The sequence below is a fragment of the Schistocerca americana genome, chromosome 10, assembly GCF_021461395.2.
Source record: "Schistocerca americana isolate TAMUIC-IGC-003095 chromosome 10, iqSchAmer2.1, whole genome shotgun sequence".
Classification (NCBI taxonomy): domain Eukaryota; kingdom Metazoa; phylum Arthropoda; class Insecta; order Orthoptera; family Acrididae; genus Schistocerca; species Schistocerca americana.
The window spans coordinates 51,190,412-51,215,064 of NC_060128.1; the positions used below are offsets into that span (position 1 = coordinate 51,190,412).

A 24,653-nucleotide genomic window follows, 5' to 3' on the forward strand; every position below is an offset into this window, starting at 1 on the left:
ATTATTAATGCCAATTATATTTGAGGATAACAGTATTCCTCATCATAGTGAATGTAGCTTAATATTAAAAGAGAAAAAAATTCTATGAAACTACACAGAGACAGGAAGAAAACAAATACACAAGGGTACACAAACACATACTGGGATAACACAAAAGGAAAGGACAGGGTTCGTTTTCAGTGTAACATTTGGTACTGCAGTCCATCCCAAAACTTCATTCCATAGATCTTTCGTCTTATTTCAACCTTTGCTTCCACCAAAAAAATCTTATCCAAGCATGCTTTCTGTATTCTGTTCATATTTCTTTCAAAATAATTATTTCTGATTGTACAATACTCATTTGGGCCCAAATCCTTTTTATATAACTTCGCAATGCATTCTTTACCTATTCTCCATAGTCTGTTTCTCATATAGTCTACCCCTCTTAAGCTAACTTAAATCTACTGAGCTCAGATGCTAAACTAAGGGACGAGGCAATGCAGCAGCACGTAAAACAATTATTATAAACAGCAATGAAAAAAATGGAAAATTGCAAAGCAAGCTACAGTATAAATTAGCAAAAGTCAAATTCAGTAACACTATGCCTGGCAAACAGCAGCAACTTATACCTAAACATGACATAGCGCAAGCAGAAAAAATATTACACTAAAATGGCCATGTCTAATACCTATGTCACATCTTAACATTAGAGTGATGCATCACAATTTATTCTACAAAAGAAATTACCAAGTACTTGAAAAGAAAATTATGAATGCAGTTCCTGTGAAGGTAAATGTCGCTTTGTGCTCCCTCATTTTTTTGAAAAAAATTATTATATACTCGATCTGTAGACAGAAAATATTTATATTAGTACATCTATAAAATTTTATTTTAACCAATGCTGCAGTGCAGCTAGAAACTTGATATTAAACAAAATGTGTAAATAAATACATAAAGCAAGCCATATGGCATTTTTCTTAACTAGCAAGGCAATAGCTGTGAAATGTTTCTCATCGTTTCATTAGGCATTTCAGTAAATATCATAAATTACGAGCTCCACAGTATGCTTTCAACAAGGAGATGTCAGTAGCGCGGACAATGGCCTTCCCTTTCTTTTTTTCTACCTGTGCTTCTGACGAGGCACTCACACTAATGGCTTGTTCTCCAGGCATCTGACACACCTGGGTGCCCACGACGCATTATGTGCAGGTGGTCACTTAACTTTCGTACGGAAATATTTACGACAGCAGTTTCCGCTACAGTGACAGTCATATATACAAATTTTCACAGGTCGAGAATTTACTTTGCAAATGTGTAGAAACAAAATCCTATGAATATAACAGTGTCCAAAAAAATTTTCAGTGGCATTGTGATACATTCACACATGATTCACACATGTACACACATTTCATAATTCTAAAGTACGATTCTTGGTTTCCAACATCCTTTTCCATAAGTCAGAGTCCCTAATCACTATTCATTACTCCTTACCTTATTACACATATTTATATTCGTCGACACGTCAACCTTGCGACGACACTTCAATATTTCATCATAATAAATACATAGCATAACCAAACTCCTCATATACGGTATCATCATCTTATTGATCATAAACATATCTCAACAGCATAGTACACATCGTCGTCGTAATAATAACATCATAACACCTCAGTCAAATCTCAAAAACGTCGTAGCTTTCTGCAATAATTTCAAAACCTAAAAAAAATTCTCTGCTCATTTCAATAGTGTCATCTACCTCAAACGTACTTTAAAATCATGCTCCCTTACCAAATATATCATTCAAAGCTCTCATAGTATCACAATGGTTCCGAAAAAATATGAGCATTTCACAAAGTACAGACAAAATACAATTTCATAAGTGTGAAGTTACCCAACTGTGTATTGCGTAAATATGTGTCACTGATGTAGTAAAAAAATGTTTATCTCTCAGTTAAATGATCAGATAGCTGTGTAATTTGTGTGTTAGAGAAATATGGTACCGATGTGTAAAGTTGTATAAGCAAATACCATATTAGCTAGGGTTCCTTGTGGTTGCCACACACATGGTACACAAAGTAAGCGTGTACCCCCCTGAGGATTAATGTAATTATACCCTCAGGTGTTACAGATTACAGCAATGCAATGAAATGTATCACGGAAAACTTTCTTTGTAATTCAAAAATCTTTAAAAATAAATGTTTTAAGTACAAAATTAATCACTCAAATACGTGTACTGTAGCGCTAAATGTGCGTCTTGTTGCAACATAATCTGTGTGGAAGTGTCGTAGTTATCGTCCTCCGAAAGCTAAGTTCTGCAGAAGTCAATGTACTTACCTCATAATACACAAAAGTGAAATGCTTTGCGTATAAATGTCTTAGTTATTACGCTTATTGCCGTGATGAAGAAAGTACTGTACTGTAACGTAATGTTGTGCCACGAAAAAGGCTGTCTCATTGTTGCTATACCACAAAAGTTACTACTAAAACATGTTTTTCTTTCCAGAAGAATTCAGAAAGCTGTGCAGATATAAAACAGATACACCGCAAAAGCAACATTGTAAATTGTCACTCATTAGTAGCGTCGTGATAAAAATCGTGTAGCTGTCACATAAACTAACCTCTGTGTCATCTGGTATCTCTCAGAAAGCACTTTAAATTCAGAATGTATTTTCAAATAAACCAAAATGTTGCATTAAAATCTCATTAGCAGTACTGGTAAATGTTCTAAGTATGTGAGCCTTATAGTCGTTACGTAATCGTGCAACAAACAAGCAAGAATGTACACACACAATAACACTGTGACGTCTGTTCACTATAACAATACATTCGTCATTTCTGTTTAAATAAGTTCTCTTGGTTCTTGACTGGATATTTCACTTCAAACATTGTTACATGTTAACAGATTCTAAATCTGACAAAGCATACTAGAAATGTGAAGTGAAAAGTTTGATGGCAAAGACAAAGTTAAAAAGCAGATTATCTTTCAATAAACGGTTTTACATGTGAAATGTGGTGTAAACCTTTACTCTTCCTAGTACGCAGAGTTTCAACTTCAACGCAATTATCATGTGGTATACGTCGGATTCTGTAAGGTCCATTGTAAACTAGAAAGAATTTGTGACTCAAGTGTTTCTTCTTATGTGACAATGAATGAGCTTTAATGAGAACTTTCTGACCAATATACAATTTCTTTGCATTTGCTTTACCGTGTAGTTTTCTCCTTTTGTCTGCTGCAGATTTTATATTTTTAAGAGCCAAATCAATTATGTCTTTGTGTCGAAGTTTACGTGTATTTGGGAAAGGTACAAGCTCTCTGATTCTGTTCGGTGGTTCTTCATTCTTTAGTACAAGAGTAGGTGGTAAAGCAGTGGAATCATGAGGCATTTCATTCAGCACATTTTGAAATAAGTGTAAATATCTGTCCCAATGCTGATGCTTTCTGTGACAATAAAGTCTGGAAAGCTTATTGATTTCTTTCATAATCCATTCAGACGGGTTACAATGTGGTGAGTACAATGAAATAAAAACAGGTTTGATTTTATGGTTGCGAAGCATGCGTGACCAAACAGCAGATCTGAATTGCGGTCCGTTATCTGAAATGACTTTACTAACGTGTCCAACTTCACGTAAGAAATTTTTAACAAAGGCGTTGGATACAGACCGTCCAGTGGCTTTACGTAACGGTGTGAAAGAAACAAATTTTGAAGTAAGTTCAACAGCGACTAGAACGTACGAAAATCCATTAGATGTTCTGACAAGCGGTCCCAAGAGATCAACAGCAGCAAATTCTTTTAATTTAGAAGGAATGATAGGAAACAGCGGAGCACTATGGGAGATAGTAGATGGTTTCGCCTTTTGACAAAGTTTACAAATAGACAAGACTCTTCGAATTCTCTTTTCCATATTGTTAAAATAACAAGTCGTTCGAAGAATATGATAACATTTTCGTGGGCCAAAATGTGCGTAGCTGAAATGAATGTACCAAATGAGCTTATTAACAAAATCGTCGGGAATGCAAAGTACCCATAGCTTGTCATCAACAGTGCAGCGTTTGAAGAGTATGTTGTTTCTAACCAGGTAATAATGCCGAATCTGAGTGTGTGTCTTTTCATGCCATTTACTTTTGATGTCTCTCCAAATCGGATCTTTATCTTGTTCATGAGCAATGTCTTTTAAAGATGTGGTGATGAAGTTTTCAAAGGCGACTTTCTGAATGTAAAGAATACTGAAATTTTTCTCGAGGTTGCCTTCTGTGGTACTTTTCTCAAGCCCAGCCGGTGCGCGTGACAGTGCGTCCGCAACAATGTTCTCCTTGCCGGGAATGTAGACTATTGTGAAGCGGAATTCTTGCAGAAACAATGCCCAACGTTTTAACCTGTCATGATTTAATTTTGAAGACATAAGAAATTGTAATGCACGATGATCACTGTATACTTTTACGTGCTTACCAGAAAGAAAGAAACGGAATTTGTTAAATGCCCAAACGATAGCTAACGCTTCTAATTCAGTAACGGAATAATTTTTTTTCAGATTTTGTTAGCACTCGGCTAGCAAAAGCAATGGTTTTCTGAACGGTAGTGTCATTTTCTATGGCTTCTTGAAATAAATGGGCACGAAGACTGACTTTAGAAGAATCCGTGCTAAGGCAGAAATCTTGTGACAGATCTGGATGAGCTAAGATTGGCGCGTGAAGTAACGCTTCTTTCAAAGAATTGAATTCCAACTGTGCTTGTTCGTCCCAGTTCCAAATAGTATTTTTTCCAGTGAGAGAACAAAGTTTTGGTGTAACAAGAATTTGCATATTCAGAAAACGACGGTAAAAATTTACGAGACCTAGAAAACTGCGGACTTGTCTTTTTGTGGATGGAACTGGAATGGCTCTGATTGCTTCTAACTTTTCAGGATCCGGCTGAATGCCTTCAGAAGAAATAATATGTCCCAAAAACTTCACCTTTGTCCTACCGAATTCAGACTTTTCCAAGTTAACTGTAATTCCAGATTCTGCAAAAATACGTAACAAACTGTTGAGGATGCGATTATGTAGTTCCCATGAAGCTTCTGCTATTAGAATATCGTCCACATATAAGGTGATGTGACGTTTTAAGAACTCAGGTAATATCGAATTTATCCCGCGAATGAATGCTGCTGAAGAAATGTTCAAACCAAAGGGAAGTTTCCGAAACTGATAACAAACGCCGAAACAAAGGAAAGCTGTGTATTTTCTACATTCTGGATGAAGTTCGATCTGATAAAAGCTGGATCTGAGATCAATGGAAGACAACACTTTTACACCATTAAAATTTTGAAGAAGTTCTTCCATCGTCTGCGGCCCGTCTGTTTCAGGAATAATGATAGTATTGATTTGTCTCGAATCTAAGACAAGCCTGATCGATCCATTTTTCTTCTCAACAACATGTAATGGATTGTTGTATGAGCTTACTGCAGGCTCAATAATGCCCTCGTCGAGCATAGATTGTATTTCTGTTCTAACACGGTCCCTATAATGTGCTGGAATTACATATGGTCTAACACAAAATTTAGTATGCTCACGAACACGAAATTGGTATTGAAATCCCTTGATTGTTCCTGTTTTGTGAGTAAAAACTGTGGAATGTTCTTGTAAAATCTCAAAAAGGTCCTGCCTATCAGTGTCATTACAATTCTCAATTGTTTGAATTTTATTCTGAATTAACTTATTAGTGTCAAATGCGCCGTCGACATCATCCCTGTCAGTACTTGCAGAGTGATTGTTAGTGTCTAGTTCCGTAGAAAATTCCGAACTGTTGTCTAACAGAAGGTAAAGCCGATTGATTTCTTCGTCATGGTTTGAGAGCCAATCTTCAAATTTCAAAGCTATTGACTTACCTTCCTTCTCTAAACCTATTTCAGCATCGTGAAAGTTTAAGATTGCTTTGTATTCATTCAAAAAGTCTACTCCCAATATAATTTCCGTCGACAATAATGGAACAATGAGAAAGCTCATAGAGAAGCTGTGGCTTTGACAATAGAATTCTAAGTTGGTTTGTTGGCGTACATCTACACTTTTTCCAAAGATTGCACCTTGTAATTTAATCTTACGTAACGGAAGTGTGGGACAATCGTTCGATTTGTTGCATTTGCTAAAGGCTGTTTCACTGATTACTGAAATGGGACTGCCAGAGTCAAGTACTGCCGTAAATTTTACATCATTTACTGTAATGTGAATCACAGGATATGCAATATTGTTATGTTTTATGTCGTGTTCCTGGAGTAAGATGTCCCTAATGTCTTCCATTTTTACGTAATTACTAGCTACGGCAGCTGCGTCGTTAGTGTCATAAGAACGTTTTGTGGCTGCCAGCGGTGTGAGTCATTGCCTATTGTCTCTTTGTTGGCGAGCGTCGTTATTGGGATTTGGAGACCTAACTTCTACAAATTCACCGTGACGAGAGGGCCCTGCTCTGTTTAAATCCCGCCAGTTCTGATGCAATTCAGGTCTGTCGTTACGATCACATCGTCTGTCGTCATGTCGGTAGTTCCTATAGTTCCTTTCTTGTCGGTTAAGTGGTGGAGAATTTCTCCCTGAATCGTAACTGCGCGTTGGACCGTTGCGTCTAAAGTTATTCTGTCTCCCTTGATAATAATTATTTTGGTTCACAAATTGTCTGTTTCTCTGATTGTCTCTGTGATAGTCACTACCGCGGAGAGGTGATCTTTCCCTGTAATTATTACTACTCTGCCAACGGTTGTAATACGGGTGGTGTCTGTTTCGGTCACGATTTGTGTTGTGAGAATAGCCTTGTCGCGTCCAGTTATTATTTCTTTCATCGCGGAATTGCGACTGATGTGATCTGTAATTGTTGTGCTCCTGTGTTCCGCGATTGTCAGTGTCACTTTCCAGTTCTTGTAACAGTCCCTGAAAAGCTTCAATGTCGTCTTTGCAACGTCCTGCCAAAATAATATGTCGTAAATGTTCAGGTAATTTGATTAAGCAAATGCGGATGAGTTCTGAGGGGCTGTATGGGTTTGACAGGTACTGATTCTTGTGCAACATGTCTTCAAAATATTTCACAAGACTGGAGAATTCAGATTGTTCGAAATGTTTCATCATTATGACGCCATGTTTTACGCGGTCTTGTGTGGCTTGAGACCAATATGCTGAGAGGAAGGCGTGATAAAATTCTCCTTCACTGTGGCAATCGTGAATGACCGATCGCATTCTTACAGCTGGTTCATTCTCTAAGTAGCCACACATGAATTCTAATCTGTGCTCCAATGACCAGTTGGGAGGAAAACAATGAGAGAATTGATGGAGCCATGCTTGTGGATGAATGTCGTTGCCAGAATTCTTAAATGTTTTGAATTTACGTGTAGTAATGAACAGCTTATAGTCAAAATCATCATGTCGTCGAGTCGCATATCGGTCGTTGTTAGGTCGTGTCGGCCGTTCCATCTCAAAATTCGGTGCACATTGCCAATTTCTTTCATAACTTCCGAAATGCCCTGTGTTATTATTTTGTGGCTGTTCCGTATTTCTGTGTCCCTCTTCCCGTATTGGGGCGCGAGTATCCTCTGAAATACGTAATTCTTGTATTAACTGTGTCAGCTGATCTTGTACTTCCCGGATTTCTCTTTGGTGTTGCGTATTAATCTGATTCTGATTTTGTTTGAATTTCCTAATTTGTTCGCACTCTTCAGTGTCAGTGAAGGCTACAGGTCTTGTGTCATTCAGATCATCATCTACCTTTGTAGACAAGTTAGTGAACTGATCTGAAAGTTCAGCTACTTTATCCGATAGTGAAATTATTTCCTCTGTATGTTTTTCTGAACCAAGTTTCAGAGTATCTACTGTGTCCTTTAAGTTTTCCTGAGTTTTTGCAAGTTGCGTAACCGAATCGGTAGATGCAACTGAGTCAATTTTAGCTTGCAAGGTGTCGTGATTTTCATGAACAATGGTTTGCAGTTCTTTTATGGCTGCTTCGTGATTCTGTAATACCTTTTCATGCCGCGAAAAAATAGGTTGAAAATGCTCACAAATTTGTGTTTTTACGTCATTACAGACTTTTTGACATTTCGATTCAATGTTATGTAACTCAGTAGTTAAATCTTCACGTGTTTGTTCAAGCGTGGTGTGAAGATTTTGTTCCATTGCGTCTAACTGTTGCTGTGTTTGTCTCTGGTGTTGTTCCATTGTGTCTAACTTTTTAAGATTTTGTCCCATTTGTCTCTGATTTTGTTCCATTTGTTGCATTAATTGCAATAATAATGTATTAGTGTCTGGAATCTGTTTCTCTACGCTTTTCGGCAGTGCATTTGCACCGGCAACATTCACATTTTGACAAGCAGAAAATGTGTCTTGACTTATTTGAGAAAACGGTGATGACCCAAAACCTGAATCTACAGTATTTGCGATATTGTGTTCTGTCATTCGCGATTCCTGAGGCGAGCTGTTGCCGACCAATCGATCGATAACTCTTCCCTGTTCACTACCTGTTTCACTGTCTACACCATTGTTTGCCGCCCGCTCCATTTCCCTATGCGCAATTACCAAATTACTACTTTGAACATTAGTTAATTCATTACTCTGCGGCGCTAACACACTGCTTTCATTTTCACTGTCATTTCTCAGTTTACTTTGGAGCCTAGTATTACGTTTTTCACACGCCATTATTGTCACAGTATTTCACACGACAACACAGAAAAACACAATTTGAAGATCAAAAATAAGAGAACACATTAACATAGCACTGAAAATAATATCTAGTTAATTGCAGCTGCGAAATACTTGGTGCAAATCTACATGCATGCCACAACTGTTTTACTGTACAACAATGAAAGTCTGCAACTACAAAGGAGATTTTCTCTACAATTACGCGCTAGCAATAAACAAAATCTACACTAATTACACAAACTACAACAAAAAATCAGAAGATTCCAGTGAGGTATCCTTGGCTAAGGGTCGACATATGAAACGTCCCCTTTGAACAATTTTATATATGACTGTGCTTAAACTGACACACAATATTTTTAGCGCAACTTAATCTGACTTTCAAAATTCCCTACAAAAGAATGGCCCTGACTAACATTAAACTATACCTTTCACAAATCACTTACCTCACAAAAATCTTCGCTGCTCAAGCTACTGCAATACAGCGAGCGCCACTACTGCCAGCTAAATAAAAGATTCAAACTATGGAAGGCACTAACTACTGATAGGGATAGTTAGCAAATGAAAGATATTAATAGAGAACAAACAATGTATTTACCTTGATATCATCATATATAAATATAGCAGTTCATGACAAATTACAAAACTCCGCCATCTCTCTCCCCACATCCACCACTGCTGGCGGCTCACCTCCAACTGCGCAACGCTACGCGCTGTTCACAGCCAGCTGCCTAACACTACAATGGCGAGTATTACAACAATGCAAAGCAGCCACAGACTGCACACAGCACAGCCAGTGATTTTCATATTGAGCGCTACGTAACGTTGCCAATAAGAAAACATAAACAGCCTACTTACATAGAGAAAACATAAACAGCCTACTTACACCATCTACTGACGGCTGCGCCGGCTCCGTTCTGCCCGTGTGGGCAATTGCTGACGGTACATCTACATCTACATCCATACTACGCAAGCCACCTGACGGTGTATGGCGGAGGGTACCCTGAGTACCTCTATCGGTTCTCCCTTGTATTCCAGTCTGGTATTGTTCGTGGAAAGAAGGATTGTCGGTATGCTTCTGTGTGGGCTCTAATCTGTCTGATTTTATCCTCACGGTCTCTTCGCGAGATATACGTAGGAGGGAGCAATATACTGCTTGACTCTTCGCTGAAGGTATGTTCTCGAAACTTTAACAAAAGCAGGTACCGAGCTACTGAGCGTCTCTCCTGCAGAGTCTTCCACTCGAGTTTATCTATCATTTCCGTAACGCTTTCGCGATTACTAAATGATCCTGTAACGAAGCGCGCTGCTCTCCGTTGGATCTTCTCTATCTCTTCTATCAACCCTATCTGGTACGGATCCCACACTGCTGAGCAGTATTCAAGCAGTGGGCGAACAAGCGTACTGTAACCTACTTCCTTTGTTTTCGGATTGCATTTCCTTAGGATTCTTCCAATGAATCTGTCTGTCATCTGCTTTACCGATGATCAACTTTATATGATCATTCCATTTTAAATCACTCCTAATGCGTACTCCCAGATAATTTATGCAATTAAATGCTTCCAGTTGCTGACCTGCTATTTTGTAGCTAAATGATAAGGGAACTATCTTTCTATATATTCGCAGCACATTACACTTGTCTACATTGAGATTCAATTGCCATTCCCTGCACCATGCGTCAATTCGCTGCAGATCCTCCTGCATTTCAGTACAATTTTCCATTGTTACAACCTCTCGATACACCACAGCATCATCTGAAAAAAGCCTCAGTGAACTTCCGATGTCATCCACGAGGTCATTTATGTATATTGTGAATAACAACGGTCCTATGACACTCCCCTGCGGCACACCTGAAATCACTCTTACTTCGGAAGACTTCTCTCCATAGAGAATGACATGCTGCGTTCTGTTATCTAGGAACTCTTCAATCCAATCACACAATTGGTCTAATAGTCCATATGCTCTTACTTTGTTCATTAAACGAGTGTGGGGAACTGTATCGAACGCCTTGCGGAAGTCAAGAAACACGGCATCTACCTGTGAACCCGTGTCTATGGCCCTCTGAGTCTCGTGGACGAATAGCGCGAGCTGGGTTTCACACGACCGTCTTTTTCGAAACCTATGCTGATTCATACAGAGTAGATTTTTAGTCTCCAGAAAATTCATTATACTCGAACATAACACGTGTTCCAAAATTCTACAACTGATCGACGGTAGGTCTATAGTTCGGCACATCTATTCGACGTCCCTTCTTGAAAACGGGGATGACCTGTGCCCTTTTCCAATACTTTGGAACGCTACGCTCTTCTAGAGACCTGCGGTACACCGCTGCAAGAAGGGGGGCAAGTTCCTTCGCGTACTCTGTGTAAAATCGAACTGGTATCCCATAAGGTCCAGCGGCCTTTCCTCTTTTGAGCGATTTTAATTGTTTCTCTATCCGTCTGTCGTCTATTTCGATATCTACCATTTTGTGATCTGTGCGACAATCTAGAGAAGGAACTACAGTGCAGTCTTCCTCTGTGAAACAGCTTTGGAAAAAGACATTTAGTATTTCGGCCTTTAGTCTGTCATCCTCTGTTTCAGTACCATTTTGGTCACAGAGTGTCTGGACATTTTGTTTTGAACCACCTACCGTTTTGACATAAGACCAAATTTTCTTAGGATTTTATGCCAAGTCAGTACATAGAACTTTACTTTCGAATTCATTGAACGCCTCTCGCATAGCCCTCCTCACACTACATTTCGCTTCGCGTAATTTTTGTTTGCAAGGCTGTGGCTGTGTTTATGTTTGCTGTGAAGTTCCCCTTGCTTCCGCAGCAGTTTCCTAACTCGGTTGTTGTACCACAGTGGCTCTTTTCCATCTCTTACGATCTTGCCTGGCACATAGTCATCTAACGCATGTTGTACGACGGTTTTGAACTTTGTCCACTGATCCTCAACACCATCTGTACTTGAGACAAAACTTTTGTGTTGAGCCGTCAGGTACTCTGTAATCTGCTTTTTGTCACTTTTGCTAAACAGAAAAATCTTCCTACCTTTTTTAATATTTCTATTTACGGCTGAAATCATCGATGCAGTAACCGCTTTATGATCGCTGATTCCCTGTTCTGCGTTAACTGTTTCAAATATTTCGGGTCTGTTTGTCACCAGAAGGTCTAATATTTTATCGCCACGAGTCGGCTCTCTGTTTAACTGCTCAAAGTAGTTTTCAGATAAGGTGCTTAAAAAAAATTTCACTCGATTCTTTGTCCCTGCCACCCGTTATCAACGTTTGAGTCTCCCAGTCTATATCCGGCTAATTAAAATCTCCACCCAGAACTATAACATGGTGGGGAAATCTACTCGAAATATTTTCCAAATTATCCTTCAGGTGCTCAGCCACAACAGCTGCTGAGCCAGGGGGCCTATAGAGACATCCAATTACCATGTCTGAGCCTGCTTTAACAGTGACCTTCACCCAAATTATTTCACATTTCGGATCTCCGTCAATTTCCTTCGATACTATTGCACTTCTTATCGCTATAAACACGCCTCCACCTCCACTGTCCAGCCTGTCTCTGCAGTATACATTCCAATCTGAGTTTAGGATTTCATTACTGTTTACGTCTGGTTTCAGCCAACTTTCTGTCCCTAGTACTATATGGGCGTTGTGACCGTTTATTAATGAGAGCAGTTCTGGGACCTTTCTATAGACGCTCCTGCAGTTTACTATTAGCACATTAATATTGTTATTCCCTGTTGCCTTTTGCCTACTCCTACCTTGCCGTGTCTCAGGAGGCGTCTTGTCGGGCCTAGGGAGGGAATTCTCTAACCTAAAAAACCCCCATGTGCACTCCACACGTACTCCGCTACCCTTGTAGCCGCTTCCGGCGTGTAGTGCACGCCTGACCTATTCAGGGGTACCCTACATTTCTCCACCCGATAGCGGAGGTCGAGAAATTTGCACCCCAGATCTCCGGAGAATCGTCTGAGCCTCTGGTTTAAGCCTTCCACTCGGCTCCAAACCAGAGGACCGCGATCGGTTCTGGGAACGATACTAGAAATAGTTAGCTCTGATTCCACCCCGCGAGCGAGGCTTTCCGCCTTCACCAATTCCACCAACCGCCTGTACGAACTGAGGATGACCTCTGAACCCAGACGGCAGGAGTCATTGGTGCCGACATGAGCAACAATTTGCGGTCGGGTGCACCCAGTGCTCTCTATCGCCGCCGGTAGGGCCTCCTCCACATCTCGGATGAGACCCCCGGCAAGCAGACAGAGTGAACACTGGCCTTCTTCCCCGACCTTTCCGCTATTTCCCTAAGGGGCTCCATCAGCCGCCTAACGTTGGAGCTCCCAATCACTAATAAACCCCTCCCCACCGTGTGCCTGCTCGGACCTTGCTGAAGGAGCAGCCACATGTCCACTCACAGGCAGAGCGGGCGATGCCACATGGCCAGCCTCCACATTGACCCTCCACCTCGTAGGCCGCGAACGCCGCTGAACCCGCCACTCCCCTTGGGGAGAGGGTGGCCCAACCGCGCCCGGTACCCGCGAAGATGTCTCGAGAGCAGGGACAGTGGGTGAAGCATGTAACACCTGGGGTGTACCTTGCGACGCACCAGACCCCCCACTGCCGCTACACTCCGAGGCAGCAGCCTGAAGACGGCTGACCGCGGCCATCAACACGCTCAGCTGTTCGCGAACAGTGGCCAGCTCCTGCTGCGTCCGTACACAGCAGTCACGCACCCTATCCATCCTAAGAAATCAGTTTACTGTAGAGAGTTAATCAACTTGTAACTAGGCTAAAGGCGGCTGATTGTTGACTAAACTGTGGTTGCTAGCCACTTCTTGTAGAAAACAAAGAAAATAGCACTACCTGTCTCTGGACTGTATTGAAAAACACTAGCACTACAGGCACTATGCTTGACTAAAGGGACTCTCTCTGACTGTATTCAAAACAAACACGAAATCTATGGAACACTATTACTAGAACTCGACAATTAAAGCTTCCTAAAAGCAAAAACACACGGAAGAAGAAGTGACAAGTAAGAAAAATACAGTTAACACTTAAATTAAGGTAGCTCGCTGCACAGCAGACGTGAAGCAGACGGCAGCTACGACGACTCATTTTAACGTCCTGTCCGAATTTTAATACACTGCGCATTGATCTCGGTCTGCCGTGTACTCTGGATGACATTTTAGCGGATGACCCAGGAGCAGCTGCTCGCGTTCTTCGTTTTATCCACTTGACAAACCTGTCTAAGGCCATTTGATTATGCTGTTTTCTTTTAATCCCTTGCCTGTTAATGTTACTTTTACAGTGTTGACATTTTTTGTTGCTGTTTTAACCTTGTGCCTCGCAGTGCATTCATAACTTAGTCTGGGCGCTAATGACCACTGTAGTTGTGCATCCTAAAACCACAAAAAAAAAAACCAACTCCAGTAACTGGTGCACATTGATCACGGTTTGGGCATGCACTAATGTCTTTAAATGTCCCCATCGACAGAAATCCAACGTTACCCTCGCAGAAAGACGAACGGTGCGGCATCAGTTCCGTCTTCTACAGATCGTGCGACTGTAGCTCACCGCAACGTTTGGTGGACGATGGATTGGCCAAGGAGATCCGATAGAATACTTCTCAGTTCATCGTACGTGAATCTATTCAATTTCCAGCTGTGGAAATACTTGCCTAAGCCATCGAGAACGCGCAGACTTTAAAGGAGCGTGTGACCGATGCATATGACACAGTCTGAATGGAGCCATGCGTGAGCGAAAGGAGGGCTCAAGGATGCACGGTCACCACATGCGGCACTGCATGTAGTGTCTACTCCTATGTAACTGAGAGATGGCGACCGAGCGAGGTGGCTCAGTGGTTACACACTCGACTCGCATTCGGGAGGACGACGGTTCAATCCCGCGTCTGGCCATCCTGATTTAGGTTTTCCATGATTTCCCTAAATCGCTCCAGGCAAATGCCGGGATGGTTCCTTTGAAAGGGCACGGCCGATTTCCTTCCCTGTCCTTCCCTAATCCGATGAGACGGATGACCTCGCTGTCTGGTCTCCTCCCCAAAAGCAAACAATGAGAGATGGCGATGGAAGGACAGACTTGCCCATATTTCAATGGGTATCAGTTTGTAATCCGTGGCACAGTACTCGTTAAAGCCTGTGCTATGATAAGTGAGCGGGGTTCACCTTATGAGAAAGGATTTTCGTATAGATATCGACCGCGTGTACCTGATTGGTGGCAAATCAGACTTACATCCACTCTGTAAAAACAATGATCCGTCAAGTAAGTTCGAAATGCAATCACACGTCAGGATGGGCCAAAAGCAAACCAGAAGATGCTACCAATGTGACAATAATACGGTCGCCAGCCTAATTAGGCATTAACTGAGTTTCTTCCCTGTACAAGTTGGTATAATTTCATGCAAAACAACAAGTTGTAACACTGCATAATATAATAGAATTTTAGAACCAGAAAATCTATTGAACTGGTAGTTTCACGTTCTGTACTCATATGGAAAATCATGAGTGCATAACCCTACACTGTAATGTTTACTACAAAACATTATACTGTCTATTAATCTGATCAAAATCGGGCATAGGTTACCCCAGAAATTGTACTTTCATGCCACACACAAAATGTCAGTTTTGATAAAGATAAAACACCGATAAATTTTGACTTTTATCTTGACTTTAACTTTTGCTGGTGAAACCAATTTAGAACACTTCAGAATTCAAATGAATGAGGGGAGGACACTGAAACAGTTATGATCGCTGTATTTAAAAAAATGATTACTGAATTTATTATTCATTCAAGATTCCAGTATATAAGTTACAACTCTTTTCATCTTATTTACTGCTCATTTAAATGCCTTTAAATCTGTCTCGAAATAATATAGTTCATTACTATATCAATACAAAAGTTATCTTTCGACTTCGTTAGACCTTCGCTATTCATTTACTGGTTCCTCAACAAAACATTTCTACCAACACCATTCTAATGTAGCTAGTTCTGCAAATAATTATTATTAACACAATTTTTAATTTTCATTTCGGGATACTCGGGATGCACAACGTTTGGAAAGGACCCTATCTCTAAATGATGTAAAAATTCTGGTAAAATTTAGGTTATTGTTGCACCAAACAAACACAGTTCACTCTCTGATCCACACGAATACAGTACTAAAAGTTTCAACCTGCTAGTATCGATGCGGCGGTTGGCGGGCGGCGAGATGGCGAGGCACAGAGCACACATACAACCATAGCTATTGCTCTTCACGTATCGGCACTTTAATTCTTCTTACCGCCGCAATACTTCCCCATTTAGTGCCTGTGGAATTTTGCCATGCTGTGTGGGCGTTGGAACGGCATACCCGAGGCTCAGTGAAGCTACGTCTTGCAGGAGAGCCTCCTCGCTCCAGAAGGTGTTGCTCAAACCAGTGCCAAACTCCAACTACTACAGCTGAGCCCGTTGTGCCGTGCAGCGCCCGCGTGCATTTTCCCGCGCTCGCCTGCCACCCACCTTTTACCTCTCTCTGACAGACCGGGTATTCACCCGAGGTTTTGCATTCTACATATCACGTATGGACCAGACGCACAGTTACAATTTTAAACATCTTACAACAATTTCAACATTTGTTACATTTTATTTATTTTTATTTATTTATTTATTTATTTATTTATTGTTCCGTTGGACAAAATTAAGGAGAAGTCTCCATGGTCATGGAACGAGTCAATACATGGAATTATAACACGATAGTAGAAACAGATAAAATGAAATATAAAAAACATATTCAGGCGATAAGTCTTAAGTTTAAATAAAGAAAATCAACAGTGTAACACTGGAATTTGCTTAATTTTTTAGGTCTTCCAGGAGTTCCTCGACAGAATAGAAGGAGTGAGCCATGAGGAAACTCTTCAGTTTAGACTTAAAAGTGTTTGAGCTACTGCTAAGCTTTTTGAGGTCTTGTGGTAGCTTTTTGAAAATCGTTGCAGCAGAATACTGCACTCCTTCCTGCACAAGAGTCAAGGAAGTGCATTCCACATGCAGATTTGATTTATGCCTAGTATTAACTGAGTGAAAGCTGGTAACTCTTGGGAATAGGCTAATATTGCTAACAACAAATGACATTAAAGGAAATATATACTGTGAGGGCAATGTCAGAATTCCCAGACTGTTGAATAGGGGTCGACAAGAGGTTCTCGAACTTACACCACATATAGCTCCAACAGCCCGTTTTTGAGCCAAAAACACCCTTTTTGAATCAGAAGAATTACCTCAAAAAATAATGCCATATGACAAGCGTATGAAAATATGCGAAGTAGACTACTTTTCGTGTTGAACTGTCACTTATTTCAGATACTGTTCTAATGGCAAATAAAGCAGCATTTACTTTCTGAACAAGATCCTGAACATGGGCTTTCCACAACAGCTTACTATCTATCCGAACGCCTAGGAACTTGAACTGTTCCGTCTCGCTTATAATATACCCGTTCTGTCTGATCAAAATATCGGTTCTTGTTGAATTGTGAGTTAGAAACTGTAAAAACTGAGTGTTACTGTGATTTAGCATCAAATTATTTTCCAGAAGCCACGAACTTATTTCATGAACTACATTATTTGATACTGTTTCAATATTACACACAAGATCCTTCACTACCAAGCTGGTGTCATCAGCAAACAGAAATATTTTTGAATCACCTGCAAAACTAGAAGGCATATCATTTATATAAATAAGAAACAGCAGTGGCCCCAGCACCGATCCTTGGGGAAACATTTCAATTCTATTACAATATTACTTGACGTTTGACATAAACATTAATATTCACATTGAAACTAATTTACAGTTTTCTTAACATAATGGCATGAAACAAAAAGAAATTAAATCAGAACATCAATTACACAAGTTTATCGTACAACAGTACAGAGTCGTTGTTGTTACAAGTTTCCACACGTATCATAACAGGCACTTTTCTTGTAACTTTGACCAATGCTACCTCCTGTATGAATATGTGCGACGTTTTTTTTCTATCCTGTATGGCATTATGCAATATGTGACAGTGGCGTGGCCTGTGGGCTGAGAGAAAAAGTGAGTGGATTTGGAGTTTTTTCTTTTTTCTTTCAGGATGGGCCTGTCGATGCTGCAACCGGCCCCTTGGCGAGCTGCAGTGCTCGGCATGCTGTGCTTGCTGGTGCTGCTGCTGCAGTCCCGGTCGGCGTCTGGGACGGGGCCTGACTTGCAAGACGACAAAAGCAGCATGGCTGCGACCCAGGTGTCTGGGCCGGCGCGTGGGAATCTGCACGACTCCCAGACGTCTGGGACCAGTGCTACAGTCAGTGCTACGAACAATGCTTCGTCATCATTCCGCCTCTCAAATGAGGTGCTGCCCTCGCACTACGACATCTTCTTAGAGACCTACTTGGGCGATGACAGCGAGGGCTTCATGTTCAAAGGGCACGTTGTTATCACGGTAAGCACAGCACCAGCTGTGGTGGAACGACGGATGGCTTCTGTGCGGAACCAGACAAAGTACACAGTTATTTCCTTCCTCTTCCACTGCCGCTCCCCAGTGTAATTTACTATCACCATTACTCTCAATGTTCCACATATACCTACGATTTCAACACGAGACATGTTTTTTTAGTAACTGTCATTTCTAAATAAAAATAAAAGAAGTTTAATTTTCTTCAAAATTTTTTATATGAGAACCAGCAGTTTAATCTACTATTGTACATAATTCTCACCAATATTAAGGGGGGGAGGACGTCAAACGGGCTGGCTTGGAGCAGGAGAGGCACCACACGACATTTTAGTTTCCACTGTCTATACTTTTACAAATAAATTCGTAAAACTTTGTCAACATGACCAGGAGGGATTCAGAATTCACACTCTTAGCAATGTAAGTTCAAAAATATAACAAAATAAATTTGTTTACGTGTGAAATTTCATCACTTTTTTAACTTGCTATTGGCTGTATTTGTTACTATAGGTACACTTTTCTTCATAACTAAGAGAGATTCTTCGATGAATTTTGCACAGCATACAAACCATACCTACAGGTGCATGAAACTCTAGAATTTATTTAATTAATGAAAAATGAATGAGCTGTTACATGTTAAACTTCATGTTTAGAAAAAACTCAAATTTTATGGTTAATTATCTCAATTTTTACCACAGTGTTTAATATATTTGGAAAATTCTAGAGTTTCATACACCTGTAACTATGGTTTGTATGCTGTGCAAAATTCATCGAAGAATCTCTCTTAGTTATGAAGAAAAGTGTACCTATAGCAACAAATGCAGCCAATAGTAAGTGAAATAATGATGAAATTTGACATGTAAAAAAATTTCTTTTGTTATATTTTCGAACTGCCACTGCAATGAGTGTGAATCCTGAATCCCTCCTGGTCATGTTGACAAAGCTTTATGAATGTATTTGTAAAAGTATAGACAGTGGAAACTAAAATGTCTTGTGACGCCTCTGCTGCTCCAAGTCGGCTCGTTTGACGTCCTACCCCCCTTAAGGCACTTATCATGTTGCACAACCAACTTTTCAATACCATCTTCTTATAAATCGGCAACCTCATTAGACAGTCTGTACAAGACTGTCGTTTTGGCTTCTTCATTGTCTTCACGACACTGACCACCCTGACGGCTGCTGCAAATGCCGGAACGCGTGCCACTCACCGGGCGCTAGGTCGGCGCTGCACACAGGGGTTCCCAGTCGGCTCCCGACTTCCCTCGGCTGCATGTTGACGGGCACTGTCACGATGCAAAACAATCCCCGTACTCAGTGCGCCACGCCTTTTGTTTTGCAGTGCACGGCTCGGTTTTTCAAAGTTCTCGTAATATCTCGCAGAGTTTGTGGTGTCACCAGGAGGCAAGAAATCCACAAGTAAACCCCCTTCCTGACTCCCAAAAACTGGTAGACGTGGTTTTCCAGGTTGAAATTGTTAGTTTGAACTTCACTTTTGTGGCTGATATTGAATGGCGGCATTTCACAGATTGCTGTTTTGATTGAGGTGCAACGTAAGCCACTCATGTTTTGGTGACAATTTGGCTTAAACGTTCGTCACATCCCTCACTGTACCACTCTGGGAAAGTCAAAGAACGGGCTAAATGCTTGCTTTTCTGCACCTCAGTCAGCATTTTCGGTACCCAGCATGAGCATAACTTTCGACAACTGAAACATTCTGTAATAATTGCTAAACCGCACTTCCTGACATGTGAGGAAATTCATCCCACAAAGTTGAAATCGTGAAGTGTCCGTTCTCTCTGTTTTTCATCAACTTCCTGAACCAAATCTCCAATTTCTGTATGATCCAATCGCTCATAATGTTTTCTCCGTACACTTCACTGATGAATTTCAGCCATTTTCACGCCTTTATCACTAACAAAACGAACCACAGCTCATATCTCACAGTCGGCGGGATTATCAGTCCGAGGAACATATCAGATACTTACAAGCAAACGTAAACACGCCGAATGACACTGTAATGACGTCAGTGGCCTGCCAACAGAGTGCAGCACACAGCGATCACGCGCCGAAGGCCGACCGAGGCGCTGCAGTGGCGGAATTTCAAAACAGTATTTACTTTAAAAACACGCCTCGTACTAATACAACATGAGGCTAAACGATTCATCAGATCTCGATGCACTGTTTATTGACATACCAATACACAGAGAGATACATACCTGTTAACAGGTCAAAACACATCAGTAAAATTACATAACTGTAGTAAATGCAAACTGCACTTAAAGCCTGTGCGTTTTACATATGGTTGTATCACAGACGCAGAGGACCCACGGAGCCATGGAATAAACGTTCAGTTGCCAAATAACCTCGAGGTGAGCAGACATTATTCCAAAAACAGAGATCCTGAAAGTCCAATGCTGAATACAAACAATCTGCCTAATAATACAGTTAAAAATACTTCATCCACACACAATTCCCAGTGTAGACAAACAGCAGAGGAAGGTAAATGTCGGAATGTTTCACACAACACACACAGAAACCCCAAACAACATAAAACAATACAACAGAGCGTACCGACCGAATGATACATAGGACAGAGAACGTCCCAACCAACAATTGTGAGCTCTGCAGACTCTTATGACAAGCATGTGCGCAATGTACTTCATCAGGGCGCATGGGAGGGTTTATTACGACCCTAAAGAGACAGCACCTAAGTCCTATGCCTTTACTAGCCACCCCCCCCCCCCGCCCCCCGCTCCCTCCCCCCTATGGGAAGATCATACAGGCATATATAATCTGTCTCCAAGTACCACATATATGTGATGGGTGACTTTTCAGGCTTTCCCAAACGTCTCGTTACAATTACCGGGACGAAAGAGCCCAAGGCTGCAATTGTAATAGCGAACGTAAATTACACAGTCGCAAAAATAACACAATTTAGTTCTGAAGGTGTAGCCACAGCTCAAATTATGCATGGACGAGAGTCTTCGATTATCCGTGTGTGCACAGTATTCATATGGCATAGAGCCTTTTGCTGGCCATATACGCGGTGTGGCACAAGAAATATACGCAGTAGCAATAGCAATATATGTAGCAGGCACCTTCGACAATCTCTGGTGGCCTGCCTTGTTCCCAAGGCTGCGAGAGATGCAGACACCGACAGTCGTATACAATAGCTTGCTCGCCTACTGAAAAGATGGGATGTTGCAATGGCGTGCAGGACCACGAAAGGTTATCAAGAAACTAACAAAAGGATCCCCACAAGTCTCAATCTATGGGCCTATGGCCAAATTTTGTGGGATATTTCCATAGAACCGCTCCTAAACAATCTACACGAAGATGATAGAGTGAGGGGTATGGTACTATGCTGACTACTTGCAAGTAGAGAATGCAACTCGAAAGCAAGGCTACAAAACTCCTTACAAAAATGAGTGACTTGTGCAGCCATAATAAGCTCACAATTGCAGCAAATAAGAATTTACTGACGAAAGCAGCCTTGCAGAAAAACCTAACCATTAGGCTGAACAACACTAGCATACATAGAAAATAACAACAAAATACCTTGGGATGCACCTCAATGAATGACTCACATTCAACGAGCACCAAAGACTTACAACTTAAAAAAGTGACTAAACTAATGCACAAACTCACTACAATAAACTCAACTCACTACAGGCTACCATTATCTTTGGAGACACAGCGAATGTATCGTGCAGACCTCTTTGAATCAATAATGTGCAGGTAATGCCTGGGCACATTATCTGTCACTCACTACCCGAAAAACCATTGTGAGGCGTGGACACAGAGGTGGATGTCAGGGACACCACGTCTTTGAGAACCGTATGCGTTGTACTTGCAACACACTCTGTTCTTGTAACCATTATACACAGAATAGCAGCATACTGGCTCAAAAAGGGGGGACTGGATGAGGTTTATGAGATAACAGGGGAGTACATTACAGAAAAACGCCAATTAAATCTTTTTAAGGTTGAGACATCAATCACCCAGGAATGGTTGAGGCTTAGACATGTTGACCCAAGTCGTGGTATGGTACACTTCCTGATGAGCTATAGCCCTTGCCTAAACACCTGCACCGCTTTGGCCTTAGCCAGAGTGATGTGTGTGAATGTGGGCAACATGGATCCCCAAAAACAAAACACTAAAATTTGACACACACACACACACACACACACACACACACACACACACACACACACACACACACATACACGTACATACAAGGCTCACATTAGAAATCAAGGACACAGGGCAAGCTTTAAGAGGCCCAGACAACTCGAGTGTTCAAATGGCTCTGAGCACTATCGGACTTAACATCTGAGGTCATCAGTCCCCTAGAACTTAGAACTACTTAAACCTAACTAACCTAAGGACATCACACACGTTCATACCCGAGGCAGGATTCGAACCTGCGACCGTAGCGGTCGCGCGGTTCCAGACTGTAGCGCCTAGAACCGCTCGGCCACCCCGGCCAGCCAACTGGAGTGTGCTTAACTGCATCACTGATGGAATATCAAGAGCGCTACACAAGACTTGCAAGCAGCGACGACCATATACAAGATCACGATCCGAAACACACTCTACACCACAACATCATGTGTGGGACAATAGAGATTCGAACACTGATATGGAAAGAGATGAGCTTACAGATACATATGATGGGATGAACACTCCAGTACCACACCAGATATATCCATGGCATAGTAGCAGATCACACGACTGCAACAATACTACGCGTAATACAAGCATGGAATTCAGAAATGAGGTAGTAATAGAAATAAAACAACGAATTTTTCTGTTTGTACAAGTGAAACAAGTAATTATTTGGTTCTTCGGATCATTGTTTTCAAACATGTGAATGTGTAATTTGTAAAATGTTTAAGCTGCAAACTGCAAAACACAAGCACACAACAAAGGTAAGAAGCGCCCTTCGGGAGACGAGGCTCGAGGTCACCTCCCGAGGCTCGAAGTGCTTATGGCGTGGCTAGGTGGAGGAAGCAATTGTAGTAACAAATAGTACTGTCATACCTTATACACAGATCATGTAGAATTAACATCACAACATAGATAGTAGCTACAGTAGAATAAAATATGTTAATTCAGAAAGACAGGTCTTTACTGAAGCCCTCCCATTTGAAGTAGCCGGGAAATGGGACCCAGTTTGTTATCTAAATCTTTCCTTTATTGTATTCTTTTCTTCTTAAGAACATAGTAAGTAATTTTTTCCCAGTTCTTCACATATCTTGTGTTTTTTTTGTTTTCCTTATTAATTAACAATTTAATTATATAAAAAAACAAGAAAATCACTAAAATTCTGAAAATTGTGTAGTTTGTGTTAGAAAACGATCCACTATAGTTACGAAGGTGGTGGGCCACTCCACAATTTTAATAAATAAATAAATAATAAATAGTGTTTATGTACGAATAGACGATGTAGACTCCGGGTGGTACATGAAGGTAGATACACTCAGAAATTTCTGGCATATTCTGCAAATGTTAAGTGCATGTGTCCTCGGTCACCTGTCACACAACCAAATGGTAATCCAGTTCCATCTCTATATCCACTAACATGTTTCTGTCAGTGTCCTCCACAGAACACCGCAGTTCTTGCATCGTTGTTGGCATTGGGGATACATAAACTTTGTCCTTAACATAACCCCATTGGAAGAAATCACTTGGCGTGGAGGTTTGTCGGTCTCGGGCGAGGGGGGGGGGGGGGGGGAGACATGGCAACAGAAGATGAGGATGATGATGATGAGGATGATTATGACTGGTTTGTGGGGCACTCGACTGCACCGTTATCAGCGACTGTACAAAGTCCCAATTTCTACACAGTCAAATTTTTACACAATCCAATCGAGCCACTATCAAGAATGATGATAATGAAATGATGACAACACGAACACCGAGTCCCCGGGCAGGGAAAATCCCCAACCTGGCTGGGAATCGAATGTGGGACCCTGTGATCCACTAGAACACGAGCTGCGGACAGCAATAGAGGAGTATAACCTAGAGCAGTGGCAGTTCTCTGTTGAGAGAAGTGGCCAGCTGTGCTCCAGTGAGGTGGAGCCCTGTCTTCTTGGAAAATGACACTCGAGGACAACAACTACAACAAATCCAGGTACACGGAACCTGGCACCATCTGCTCGATAGAGGAAAATAAACCGTACATACACCATTGTCTCAGGTATGGCACAGACAGCATTCACTTTTGGTGAACCGCTTTCCAACTCCAGTCAGACAAGCGGCAGTTCACAACCCCCGCTCTGACACACTGACAGTTCGCGTTTCTCGACAGAGGGAAAACCACCTCGTCACGTGACATCGAGGTCTCTCCAAAGTGGTCACCATCTTCCATAGCTTGCTGCATTCAGGTATGAAACTCCACTCGGTGGTTGTAATCATCTGAAGTCGGTTGCTGTAAGAGTTGCGAACTGTTGTGTTTGGAATGCAAACGCAGCCGAAAAATATTTCACGCTGTTTTCCGCGGAATCCCCAATTCGCAACTTGCACGCACAGTTGACATTTCTGGACTTCGCCA

General features: G+C 41.4%; 1 protein-coding gene across 3 annotated transcripts in view; it reads left to right on the forward strand.

The window, feature by feature from the left end:
* Window positions 1–24,653, forward strand: part of LOC124552487 (aminopeptidase Ey-like) — a 440,551-nt gene that overhangs the window by 247,018 nt on the left and 168,880 nt on the right. For all 3 annotated transcript variants that reach the window (XM_047126769.1, XM_047126768.1, XM_047126770.1), the window contains exon 2: window positions 17,743–18,088. In XM_047126769.1, the coding sequence (XP_046982725.1) occupies window positions 17,744–18,088 (345 nt within the window). In that variant the 5' untranslated portion in view covers window position 17,743. The remainder of the gene's footprint in view (window positions 1–17,742; window positions 18,089–24,653) is intronic.